The following is a 13355-nucleotide window of genomic DNA, read 5'->3' on the forward strand; positions in this document are numbered from 1 at the left end:
AAAGGAAAAACTGAAGGCAATGTAACAACTGAATATTTTAAAAGAAGAGTCAATAGAGATCAAGAAATTCTAATATATATTTCCTTTTTTAATAAATACATAAAGCTCTTCACCATTTCCCTCAATTATTGTGATTAACATGAGAGTAAGATCTTTCTGAGCATCATTATGCCAATTTTCACAGCCTGATGTAAGGACTCATTTCACAGAAATAATCATAACTAGCATTAATAGATGAATGTCAGTGCCATAACACAAGATCATAAGGCATATTTACACCATCTTAACATACAGAACACCATACACATACACAAAAAAATCACAGATCCAGACAAATAAAATTCAATCTCTTAGCTTACATTTATAGGCTTTGTCTGAACCATATTTTTTTTTTTGCTATTTTTTCATAATTATTTCTTTCCAAGCAACAAACAGATCTTCCTATGTCTTGTGATTTATTTGTAATATTGTGCTCATGCAAAAGTAATACTTGTTTTATTGCATTAACATTTAAACAGTTTTGGATTTGGGTCCCAAAACTATCATCTAACATTTTACTTGATGTTGCTTCATCCATATCGTCACTTTATTTGGAGTGATATAATGATTTCTTTTTGGTGAGTTACAAAATGACAAACATAGCCAGTTGACCACAGTTCAAAAATCAAGATTCTAAGCTTCTTGATCATGCACATTTTACTTTCATTCTTGCAAAATTTTTTGAATCAGGAACACGATTTGATTCAATATTTATTAGTTTTCTTTTTTGAAATATTTCTAAAAACAACAACAACAGAAAGAAAATACTGTCCCACATCCACTGTTCACGAAAAGGAAGAGCAGCAAGAATCACACTGACCATTGTTAGTACACAGTCAGGTGGTGACACCGGTAAACACTGAACGTCATTGAAACACTGCAGGGATGTGACCGTTACTATAACCCGTACTTCTGTAACAGTTCAGATTGCCACTGGCGTTTGCGCTCTGGAAAATAATCTGGAATGTGGATTTTTTTAAAATCCTGAATACACTTTTTCATTTCTTCTTCCACACTTAGCTTCTCACAGACTTTCTTTTTGGAAAGATTGGTTTCCCGGGACTTGCTGATGAGCGTCTGAAAGAGTTCACTGTTTCTGCGTTTGTCTGGTTGGGGCATCCATTGCACAGGTGCTTTTTTGGAAGGACGATCCAAAGTTAAGGTGTTAGGTTGGTGAGCTGTCGCCTGCTGGGCACTGGGCGGGTTGTTGTCCTGGGGAGTGCTCGCCTCTGAGTGGCTGTCGCAACTGGAAGTGGAGAGCTCATTACAGGAAGTCCCACTCTCACTTCCTTTATCCGTGACTTTGTCATGTTTCCTATCTTCGTGTTCTTGTTTAGGTGACACTATTTTCTGAGGTGGTCCTAAAAAGGAAAAAAGAAGTAGAAAAACTGAGTAAGAAGTGGGAAGGTCAAATTAAATAAGCTTTATATATATATTTTTTTATTTTCAACCACAAACATTTAAGAAAAATGTGGTCTGCTTTCCTAATTAATATTTAAGGAATTAAATCCAACACTTGGTACAGTTAATGTACACTGAAGCATGCAATGTGCTGATTAATTATTGAAAACAATTAAATTTGAGAAGTTTGCTTGATGAGCATTTATCCCATAACAGATCATCTATAAGTTCATGCTAAAAAAAAAAAAGATTTTTTGTTATTTTTAGTTACTAGTTCCTGCAATCTGAAAAAGATATCACATATAAATATTTTGTTAGTCCCATAACTGTTTTATTGAACAGTTAGTTCATTTTTGTTTTAGCTAATGGCATTAGTTGTCCTTTGCATATATAAATAATTCACCATCATAACGCAGAAAGTACCATGGCTCTGTTTTACAAAGTAACAGTATTCTCCAGGCCCAGAAGTGCAATAGCATCATTTATGCTTCCAAGAGGGAAACTGGTTTAAATCTTATCCTCCATCTCTTAATCTTGTTTCCTGTCTACTTTCTTAGAGAGAATCATGAAAGCACTGTAAGATATATAGGTACCTAATATTATGCTGAAAAATATAGTTGAAATATAGTATTCTCTTAAAGTTCAAGGCTTACCATTTGAGGTAAATTACCTAGGAGGGCAACTTTCAGAAAATGATAGTTTGCCAAGATAATTATTTCAAATACACAAACAGTTTATTTCCAAGAGGGAGCATGTTTTATTCTCCTTGACTCTGTTGTGGGATTAGGATCTCCATCTAACATTTATTGAACATCACCACATACCCAGAACTATAATAAAACCTTGATTTTAACTTGAGCCCAATCATTCAGAAATATAAGTTACCCAAATGTTTTTCTCTTGTATTCAACATTTATGCACAAGTTATCTGAATCATAATTGAAATGAAAAGCATCAGTATTTTAAACAATTGCATAGGGGATTCTACTGTGCAGCCAGAGTTGAGAATAACTGGTCAGATTCATAGGGTCTCAGCCTTAGCCACATATGGAATTACCTGGAAAGCATGGATTATTGATGCCTTGATCTTAACCCCAGATGTCCTGCTCAATGCTACCTGATCATTGGGTCATTTAATAGATTCAGGTGATTTCAACATGCAGTTAAGATTCTGAGGGTTTCCTCAGTCTAATATACATGAATTAATAACCAATATGAATAGTCTATATTACTTAGAAGGGTGAGGAAACAAACAATAAAAATACTTTTCATAAGAGCACCCACTATGTACTGCTGCTGCTGCTGCTAAGTCGCTTCAGTCATGTCCAACTCTGTGCGACCCCACAGACTGCAGCCCATCAGCTATCACCAATTTCCCTATTTAAAATTAGAAGAAAACACATTGATGCTAGACATTTAGTTGAGAGGGAGTAAAGATTCTAAAAACTTTAGAACCTTTTGGAAGGCTGCCCTAGTGGCTCAGTGGTAAGAAATCCACCTAAAAAGACAAGACACTTGTGTTCGATCCCTGGATCGGGATGATCCCCCAGAAAAGGGAATGGCAACCCACTCCAATATTCTTGCCAGGAGAATTCAATGGACAGAAGAACCTGGCAGGTTACGGTCCATGGGGTCACAAAGAGTCGGACATGACTGAGTAACACACACACACACACACACACACACACACACACACACATATACACACCATACAAACAGGTCTAGTACAGTAATTCTCAACAATGAGAGTACATCATTGTAATTTTTTTAATGTACAAATGTACAGGTCCATCTCTGGAGATTTTGTTTGCTGAATGAAAGGTTTGTATGTATGTATTTAAATGGCAGTCAGGTGGCAAAGGAAGTACAGCATCTGTTTATCTAATTACCTTAATGGTGGAATGTAATCCCAACCTAGCATGATGCCCACTAGCCTAGTAAAATGCAGACTATAAACAAATGGTTTTTACCTATTTACCAAACTTGTGTTATTTTAACCAGAAATCTCCACAGAGGAATCTAAGATTTTCATTCCCAAAGATGACTAAAGGGTTAAACTGCAAGTAGTTGGGAAAGCCAATTTATGTTTAAGAATTAATGAGTAATGAGAAATCATTTTCTGTTAATAGGCAGGGGATAGAATATTAAATAGAGCTATCCAGGCAGAAAAGTAGTAACTTCAAAGAGGAAGGCAGTACAGAGATACCGCATACCATTAAAGCAAATGGTTCATTCTGTTTTGATTCCCTGGGGAACAATGCTCAATGAGCTAGGCCAGGAAGAACACAGAGGAACATGAAGTCCATTTGTTCAGACACCAAGTCGTGTCCAGCTCTTTGTGACCCTATGGTCTGCAGCACTCCAGGCCTCTCTGTCCCTCACCATCTCTCAGAGTTTGCCCAGGTTCACGTCTATTGAATCAGTGATGCCATATGAAGTCCATGTGTTAACTATGTAAATTATATAGAGTTATTGTTCTTAATGGTATTAATAATTATCCATGGAAAAATACTCCCCAAAATACACACACACGAATGCAGGCTCCACAGTACAGCAGAATGCAATATATGTATGCTGGAAATGGGTTACTCTTGTTTGTAGTGTAAGATGGAAGCTCAAGGAAGACTTCTTTGAAGAGGCATTGATATACCAGATGCCATGATCTTATTTTTCTGAATGTTGAGCTTTAAGCCAACTTTTTCACTCTCCTCTTTCACTTTCATCAAGAGGCTCTTTAGTTCTTCTTCACTTTCGGCCATAAGCGTGGTGTCATCCGCATATCTGAGGTTACTGATATTATTCCTGGCAATCTTGATTCCAGCTTGTGCTTCTTCCAGCCCAGTGTTTCTCATGATGTACTCTACATATAAGTTAGATAAACAGGGTGACAATATACAGCCTTGATGTACTCCTTGTCCTATTTGGACCAGTCTGTTGTTCCATGTCTAGTTCTAACTGTTGCTTCCTGACCTGCATACAGGTTTCTCAAGAGGCAGGTCTGGTGGTCTGGTAGTCCCATCTCTTTCAGAATTTTCCACAGTTTATTGTGATCCACACAGTCAAAGGCTTTGGCATAGTCAATAAAGCAGAAATAGATGTTTTTCTGGAACTCTCTTGCTTTTTTGATGATCCAGCCGATGTTGGCAATTTGATCTCTGGTTCCTCTGCCTTTTCGAAAACCAGCTTGAACATCTGAAAGTTCATGGTTCATGTATTGCTGAAGCCTGGCTTGGAGAATTTTAAGCATTACTTTGCTAGTGTGTGAGATGAGTGTAATTGTGTGGTAGTTTGAGCATTCTTTGGCATTGCCTTTCTTTTGGACTGGAATGAAGACTGACCTTTTCCAGTCTGGTGGCCACTGCTGAGTTTTCCAAATTTTTTGGCATATTGAGTGCAGCACTTTCACAGCATCATCTTTCAGGATTTGAACTAGCTCAACTGGAATTCCATCACCTCCACTAGCTTTGTTCGTAGTGATGCTTCTTAAGGCCCACTTGACTTCACATTCCAGGATATCTGGTTCTAGGTGAGGGATCACACCATGGTGATTATCTGGGTCATGAAGATCTTTTTCTACAGTTCTTCTGTGTATTCTCGCCACCTCTTCTTAATATCTTCTGCTTCTGTTAGGTCCATACCATTTCTGTCTTTTATTGAGCCCATCTTTGCATGAAATGTCCCCTTGGTGTCTAAAATTTTCTTGAAGAGATCTCTAGCCTTTCCCATTCTATTGTTTTCCTCTATTTCTTTGCCTTGACGGCTGAGGAAAGCTTTCTTATCTCTCCTTGCTATTGTTTGGAACTCTGCATTCTAATGGGTATATCTTTCCTTTTCTCCTTTTCTTTTTGCTCCCCTTCTTTTCACAGCTATTTGTAAGGCCTCCTCAGACAGCCATTTTGCTTTTTTGCATTTCTTTTTCTTGGGGATGGTTTTGATTTCTGTCTCCTGTACAATGTCACAAACCTCCATCCATAGTTCATCAGGCACTCTATCAGATCTAGTCCCTCAAATCTATTTATCACTTCTACTGTATAGTCATAAGGGATTTGATTTAGGTCATACCTGAATGGTCTAGTTGTTTTCTCCACTTTCTTCCATTTCAGTCTGAATTTGGCAATAAGGAGTTCATGATCTGAGCCATAGTCAGCTCGGTCTTGTTTTTGCTGACTGTATAGAGTCTCCATCTGTGGCTGCAAAGAATATAATCAATCCGATTTCAGTGTCGACCATCTGATGATGTCCATGTATAGAGTCTTCTCTTGTGTTGTTGGAAGAGGGCGTTTGCTATGACCAGTGCATTCTCTTGGCAGAACACTATTAGCTTTTGCCCTATTTATTCTCTATGTCCATCCATATTATCACGAATGGCACAATTTTATTATTTTTAATGCTTAGTAAGAATTCATTATGTGTATATCTATCTATATACACTTATGTATTTGTATATGTATATAGATATATAAACCATACACACCAAAGCTTCTTTAGCCATTTGTCTACTGATTAGCTCTTAGGTTCCTTCTATACCTTGGCTCTTGCAAATAATGATTCAATGAATATAGGGATGCATTTATCTTTTTCTAATTAGTATTTTCATTTTGGGGGGATAAATATCTAGGAGTGAAATTGCTGCATCATATAGTAGCTCTGTTTTTAATTTTTTGAAGAACACACTTTCGAATATATAGAATGCTATCATAGTTCTTGCATAAATCATTAAGGGTAATAGTCTCCTTTTGATTTATGGTAGAATTTTTGATGATGCATAACATATTATGTATTATAATTTCTATTTAATTAAGCATACTTTAAATCATTACTGATAACTTAGTTGATTTAAATTGAGACAAAGGTATAATAACAAAATGATTTTTGCATTTTTATGACATGAGATTTAATAAAAAATAAATGAATTAGAAGGGAATAATGATTTATTCTAGTTACTTAGTTTTCTGTGAATGCCTGCTAATTGTATGCTTCCAGGGATAATTTAAAACTTTACATCATTCCATTCAATGATCCAAAGTCATGTGAAATGCCTTAATAAGCACATGAATAATCATTTAATAATAAGTCCTGCATATACAGGAACAGCATGACTGTCAGAAACTTTTCTGTGTCTCTTCTGCTAATAATAGAATCAAATATATAACTGTGATCTTCTTAAAAGCATTCTGCACTCTGAATTACAGGACCAATCAGACTTAGTATAAGAAAAGAAGGATAGAAAAAGAAAATTATATGTGATTTGGTGACTTAATCAGCTAGACTTTCTTCCTTCACGTAATTATTAGAATAGGCGACAAATCAGTGAACAATAAGATTAACTTTAAAAAGGAATTAGCTATTTAAAAGTCCAATATATGTGTGCAGTTAGAAACTTTTCAAAAAGTATTTGGAAAAGTAAATCTTCCACTTTTCATTTGACTATTTGCCATTAAATACAGTAGGATTTTCATCCAGGAGTTGACTGTCTTTCCAGGGGAGTTGAGCTCTACCTGGGAGACCTGCAAGCCAGCTACCTAGTTCATGCCACTCCACAATTAATTTTTAAAAAGCAGTGAAGACACATATGCACACATACACACAATACACATTGTACTCCTTTATTAGATGCACACCTTGCTTTACTGTGGTGGAAGATCTGAGGCTAAGCTTGTCTCAGCCTCTCTAGCAAGTACTTTGTGCTATTGATATCATCTAATATTTGTTAGCCCCTAGATTCATTTATGTGATAAAGTTCTGTGATTCTAATTTATATCATGAATAGTAAGAACTATTTCATGTAGTAAAACTTTACTGAATATTAAATATAAAACATTAAAGAGTTACCATTAATAGAAATTACCTTTTAGAATGGGGAAACGAATTCAACTTCTATTTAAATACTTCACAGAATCACAGGATTCTAGGGTAATTTTCTCTAAACTCATTGATAAGAAGTGTAGTTCTAGAAGATGCCGACTTACATTTGTTTCATTAAATCTATTCTTGCCACTGAAATGCTGGCAGTAAGAATGACACTTACAGCAACACAGTGCAGACTGGCTGGGCTCACGTTCTAGCTCAAGAACTTAACTAGGTGTGTTTTCTTGGTCAGGTTATTTACTTTCTTTGGGCCTCTGCTCCTGTTTAAACTTTATCGAGTTGCAGCAAGGATTAAATGAGCTAGCACACACAGAGTACTTAGGATGTGCCTGGCATGTGTAAATGTTTGCAATGTTTATTATTAACATACAGAATAAATATTCACTGTTATTTGGCTACAGTATGCCATAATTGCTTATCTGAATATTGAGTACTGATTGAGGAATCCAAATAATTCCATTTTAATTTTAGCTTCACAAGTAGTAACTATGAACACATGAATTACAGGCAAGTCACTTATTTCTCTAAGCTTCAGTTTTTTATCTATTAAAAATGAAATAAGAACAGTAATTCCTAGTCATATGGTTATAATAAGAAAGGAGATAACAGATGTTGGAGCAATTTTGCTGTAAAGTTCTGTATAATAAATTTGAGAGACTATTAAGTATTAAATTATTTTGTCCAAAAATGAACTTATTTGAGAAAATAAAACACAAAAGCTCACTTTGAGTTATTAAAATGTATGAATTAAAATAGTAAAAACATTACATTAAACAAAATAAAATACACTGAATGTATCACAGTGGGCCAAAACTTATAAAATTGGACAAAGTGCTTTTCATTATTTTCAATTAATTCCATTGGCTTTTATTACATTGCAGTAAAAAGGAAGAAATAGTAGCTTTTCTAAGTTATTTGGGTGAATAGAGTTGTACAGAAATTAAACGTTAATATTTTCATCTTTAACAAAGGTACATGACTAATAGTGGTGGGCGTAAGCACATTCAATAGGACTTCTTTTTTTTTTTTCAGAATACACAGGAATTTCAAAATGAAGTCTATGTGGAAAACTGCACACTTGAAAACAATCTTTTATTTTAATCTCTTTACCTGCCTATTGATGATGAAAAAGATTGAATATGTAAAATGTGTCTGCAACAGGCATAATTCCCAGAAAGGAAATTACCTTTTAATAGTACTAAACTCAATGGTGTGTGAATGGTTATGTGGTACTTGAACAGAATGAACCAATCCATCTTAAATATTAGCACCACAGGCCTCTAAGTATTAAGTAGTTGAATCCAAAGGGAAAAAATTTTTCATTTCAATTTGATAAACATTTGTTGAGCACCTATTATGTACCAGGCACCACAGTGTTAGTTTCAAGAGAAGAACACACACACACACACACACACACACACACACACACACACACACGCAGAGTTCCTAGTCATTCAGGCTTAGTGTGACAAGCACAGTACTGCAGCTATAAAAGGCTATTTGAATGAATAAAAACTAATTTTATATGAAAATAATTTAAACATTTCTTATGTTTTAATGATCTCTTCTGTCATTACTTGATCACTTCTATGAAGGAAAGTGAATAAAAGAGAAAAGTAAAGAAGGGTAATTGAAAAGAGAAATACATTATGGATTCTTTTTTTCATACTGACATGATTGACCACTAACCCAATCTTGCAATAAACCTTGTACTTGTTAACTTTTTACTATACTTTTTTATCTACAATCTGTCTTCCAGTGCTTAAACTGTAAATACCTTGAAGGCACAAACTATGCCTTTCTAGACTGTTGTGAAGTCTCGATCAGAGTAACTGTTTAACCAAAATAATAAAAAGACAATTATTTTCATTTCTCTGAATTTCTATAGTGACTACGACTGACTAGGTCATTTGTTTGGTACATTTTCTGTTACTATGTGTGCTTGTGCTCAGTCTCTCAGTCATGTCTGACTCTTCACAACCCCATGAACTGCAGCCCACCAGGCTCCTCTGTCCATGAGGATTCTCCAGACAAGAATACTGGAGTGGGTTGCCATGCTCTCCTCCAGGGGATCTTCCCAACTCAGGGATAGAACCCAGGTCTCCCACAATGCAGGCAGATTCTTTTCTGTCTGAGCCACGAGGGAAGCCCTTTATATTACTAAATATTCACCTAAATGACCATAGAGTAGTATTTATTATGGGCTCCCCAGGTGGCTCAGTGGTAAAGAATCTGCCTGCCAAGCAGGAGACATGGGTTAGATCCCTGGGTTGGGGAGATCTCCTGGAGACAAAGGAGCCTTGGTGGGCTATAGTACATGGGATCGCAAAGAGCTGAACACGAATAAGAGACTAAACAGCAGTAGGAGCAGTATTTACCATTGAAAAAAAAATTCTGCATTTAAGTGGACCTGCACTGGAAAATCCCATGGACGGAGGAGCCTGGTGGGCTGCAGCCCATGGGGTCGCGGAGAGTCGGACACGACTGAGTGACTTCACTTTCACTTTTCACTTTCATGCATTGGAGAAGGAAATGGCAACCCACTCCAGTGTTCTTGCCTGGAGAATCCCAGGGGACGGCGGAGCCTGGTGGGCTGCCGTCTGTGAGGTTGCACAGAGTCGGACACAACGGAAGTGACTTAGCAGCAGCAGCAGCAGCACAGTTCAAACCTATATTGTTCAAGGGCCAACTGTTATTTCCATGAGAGCAGAGACTATGTCTTAAGTTTCCTTGTATCGCTCCATTCAGGAGGCTGATTCATCACTGAATCAAAGATACTAATAGAGTGAATAAGCAGAAGTAATGTAGTACTAGGTAAAAATAAGAAAATACACATGTAGTGAGACTTATACTGGAGGAGCTTTCAAAAAGTAATCTTGTCACCTTCCTCCATTTCTATAAATCTGTTTCTTTCTGTTAGTTATTTCTGTAGATGATATCCAAGTAATCTTTGGCTACTCGATGGCGTCATCATTTCCAATTATTTTTCCAGGTTCTGTTAATTCTACTGTTGAAACTGGCTTTTGAATATAGTGCTTGTGTTAGTTGCTCAATTGTGTCCAACTCTTTGTGACTGTTGCCCACTAGGTTCCTCTGTCCATGGGATTCTCCAGGCAAGAATACTGGAGTGGGTAGCCATTCCCTTCTCCAGGGGCTCTTTCCAACTCAAGGATCAAACCTGGGTTTCCTGCAATGCAGGCAGATTCTTTACCATCTGAGCCACCAAGGAAACCCCTTGAATCTAACCCTTCATCTCTCCTCCCATTTTTCACCTCTTATAACAGGTTTCTCATTACTTCTTAAGCAGTTCTCTGACTCCATTTTTAGCTCCACTTCAAACAATTCTCTACAGCATTGCTAAATAAATACTCCCAAAGTCTAATTCTGTGTACAAAACCCTTCTAAATATTTCCTATGTACACAGAATCAAGTCTCAATGACACATTTTGGCATTGGAAACTACTCTTAGTGTGACCCAAATGATTATCACAACCCATATTGTAATGGTCCACATATACTGGCCAAAATACATGTATTCCTGGTAAATATCTTGCTTTATCCATGCCTATTCCACTCCTCTGTGTTGCATTCCTTCCTTGCTTCAAAGGAAAAGTACCATTTCAAAGCCTATTCCCAATAGTGCTTTTAGCATCAAACATTCCATTCTTCCATTTGGAAGTGATTTCTTGTTATCCTTGTTCTCTAATGACCCTTTTCAGTTTGCTTGAATCTACCAATTATTGGGCTTATCTTGTCTCAAATAATAGTTATTTCCATACTAATTTTAAATTGCATCTCTGGATTCTGCCCCCCCAACACACACACACACACACACACACACACACACACACACACACAAAACACCTATGTTAAGCACTATGGAACAGATTCTTTTCTATCTTTGTATTTCCTGGAGTACCGCTATCATGACAAGACTTATAATTATTCAGTAACAGTTAAACTGAATTAAGTGAAATTCATATAATTTAACTAAGAATGTCTAAGCTCATAGGGAATTTTTTTTTTTTTTTTTTTTTTTTTATTTTTTTTTTTTATTTTTTATTATTATTATTTTTTTTAATTTTAAAATCTTTAATTCTTACATGTGTTCCCAAACATGAACCCCCCTCCCACCTCCCTCCCCATAACATCTCTGTGGGTCATCCCCATGCACCAGCCCCAAGCATGCTGTATCCTGCGTCAGACATAGACTAGCGATTCAATTCTTACATGATAGTATACATGATAGAATGCCATTCTCCCATATCATCCCACCCTCTCCCTCTCCCTCTGAGTCCAAAAGTCCGTTATAGACAGCTGCGTCTTTTTCCTGTCTTGCATCCAGGGTCGTCATTGCCATCTTTCTAAATTCCGTATATATGTGTTAGTATACTGTATTGGTGTTTTTCTTTCTGGCTTACTTCACTCTGTATAATCGGCTCCAGTTTCGTCCATCTCATCAGAACTGATTCAAATGAATTCTTTTTAACGGCTGAGTAATACTCCATTGTGTATATGTACCACAGCTTTCTTATCCATTCATCTGCTGATGGACATCTAGGTTGTTTCCATGTCCTGGCTATTATAAACAGTGCTGCGATGAACATTGGGGTACATGTGTCTCTTTCAATTCTGGTTTCCTCGGTGTGTATGCCCAGCAGTGGGATTGCTGGGTCATAAGGGAGTTCTATTTGCAATTTTTTAAGGAATCTCCACACTGTTCTCCATAGTGGCTGTACTAGTTTGCATTCCCACCAACAGTGTAGGAGGGTTCCCTTTTCTCCACACCCTCTCCAGCATTTATTGCTTGCAGATTTTTGGATCGCAGCCATTCTGACTGGTGTGAAGTGGTACCTCATTGTGGTTTTGATTTGCATTTCTCTGATAATGAGTGATGTTGAGCATCTTTTCATGTGTTTGTTAGCCATCCGTATGTCTTCTTTGGAGATGTGTCTATATAGTTCTTTGGCCCATTTTTTGATTGGGTCATTTATTTTTCTGGAATTGAGCTGCATAAGTTGCTTGTATATTTTTGAGATTAGTTGTTTGTCAGTTGCTTCATTTGCTATTATTTTCTCCCATTCAGAAGGCTGTCTTTTCACCTTGCTGATATTTTCCTTTGTTGTGCAGAAGCTTTTAATTTTAATTAGATCCCATTTGTTTATTTTTGCTTTTATTTCCAGAATTCTGGGGGGTGGATCATAGAGGATCCTGCTGTGATTTATGTCTGAGAGTGTTTTGCCTATGTTCTCCTCTAGGAGTTTTATAGTTTCTGGTCTTACATTTAGATCTTTAATCCATTTTGAGTTTATTTTTGTGTGTGGTGTTAGAAAGTGATCTAGTTTCATTCTTTTACAAGTGGTTGACCAGTTTTCCCAGCACCACTTGTTAAAGAGATTGTCTTTACTCCATTGTATATTCTTGCCTCCTTTGTCAAAGATAAGGTGTCCATATGTGTGTGGATTTATCTCTGGGCTTTCTATTTTGTTCCATTGATCTATATGTCTGTCTTTGTGCCAGTACCATACTGTTTTGATGACTGTGGCTTTGTAGTAGAGCCTGAAGTCAGGCAAGTTGATTCCTCCAGTTCCATTCTTCTTTCTCAAGATTGCTTTGGCAATTCGAGGTTTTTTGTATTTCCATACAAATCTTGAAATTATTTGTTCTAGTTCTGTGAAAAATATGGCTGGTAGCTTGATAGGGATTGCATTGAATTTGTAAATTGCTTTGGGTAGTATACTCATTTTCACTATATTGATTCTTCCGATCCAATTTCACCTTTTTCTCAAGTGCTCATGGAACCTTCTCCAGGATAGATCACATCCTGGGCCATAAATCTAAACTTGATAAATTCAAAAAAATCGAAATCATTCCAAGCATCTTTTCTGACCATAATGCATTAAGATTAGATCTCAATTACAGGAGAAAAAATACTAAAAAGTCCAACATATGGAGGTTGAACAACACACTTCTGAATAACCAACAAATCATAGAAGAAATCAAAAAAGAAATCAAAATATGCATAGAAACTAATGAAAATGAAAACA

The 13355-nt window shown here is 36.6% G+C and overlaps 1 protein-coding gene across 1 annotated transcript in view; it reads right to left on the reverse strand.

Moving 5' to 3' along the window:
• Positions 1-873: 873 nt before the first annotated feature.
• KCTD8 (potassium channel tetramerization domain containing 8) overlaps positions 874-13355 on the reverse strand; it is a 275956-nt gene continuing 263474 nt past the window's right edge. Inside the window, exon 2 of the mRNA XM_052642223.1 lies at positions 874-1400. Within this exon, the coding sequence (XP_052498183.1) occupies positions 937-1400 (464 nt within the window). The 3' untranslated portion in view covers positions 874-936. The remainder of the gene's footprint in view (positions 1401-13355) is intronic.

The sequence above is a fragment of the Budorcas taxicolor genome, chromosome 6 (genome assembly GCF_023091745.1).
Source record: "Budorcas taxicolor isolate Tak-1 chromosome 6, Takin1.1, whole genome shotgun sequence".
Classification (NCBI taxonomy): domain Eukaryota; kingdom Metazoa; phylum Chordata; class Mammalia; order Artiodactyla; family Bovidae; genus Budorcas; species Budorcas taxicolor.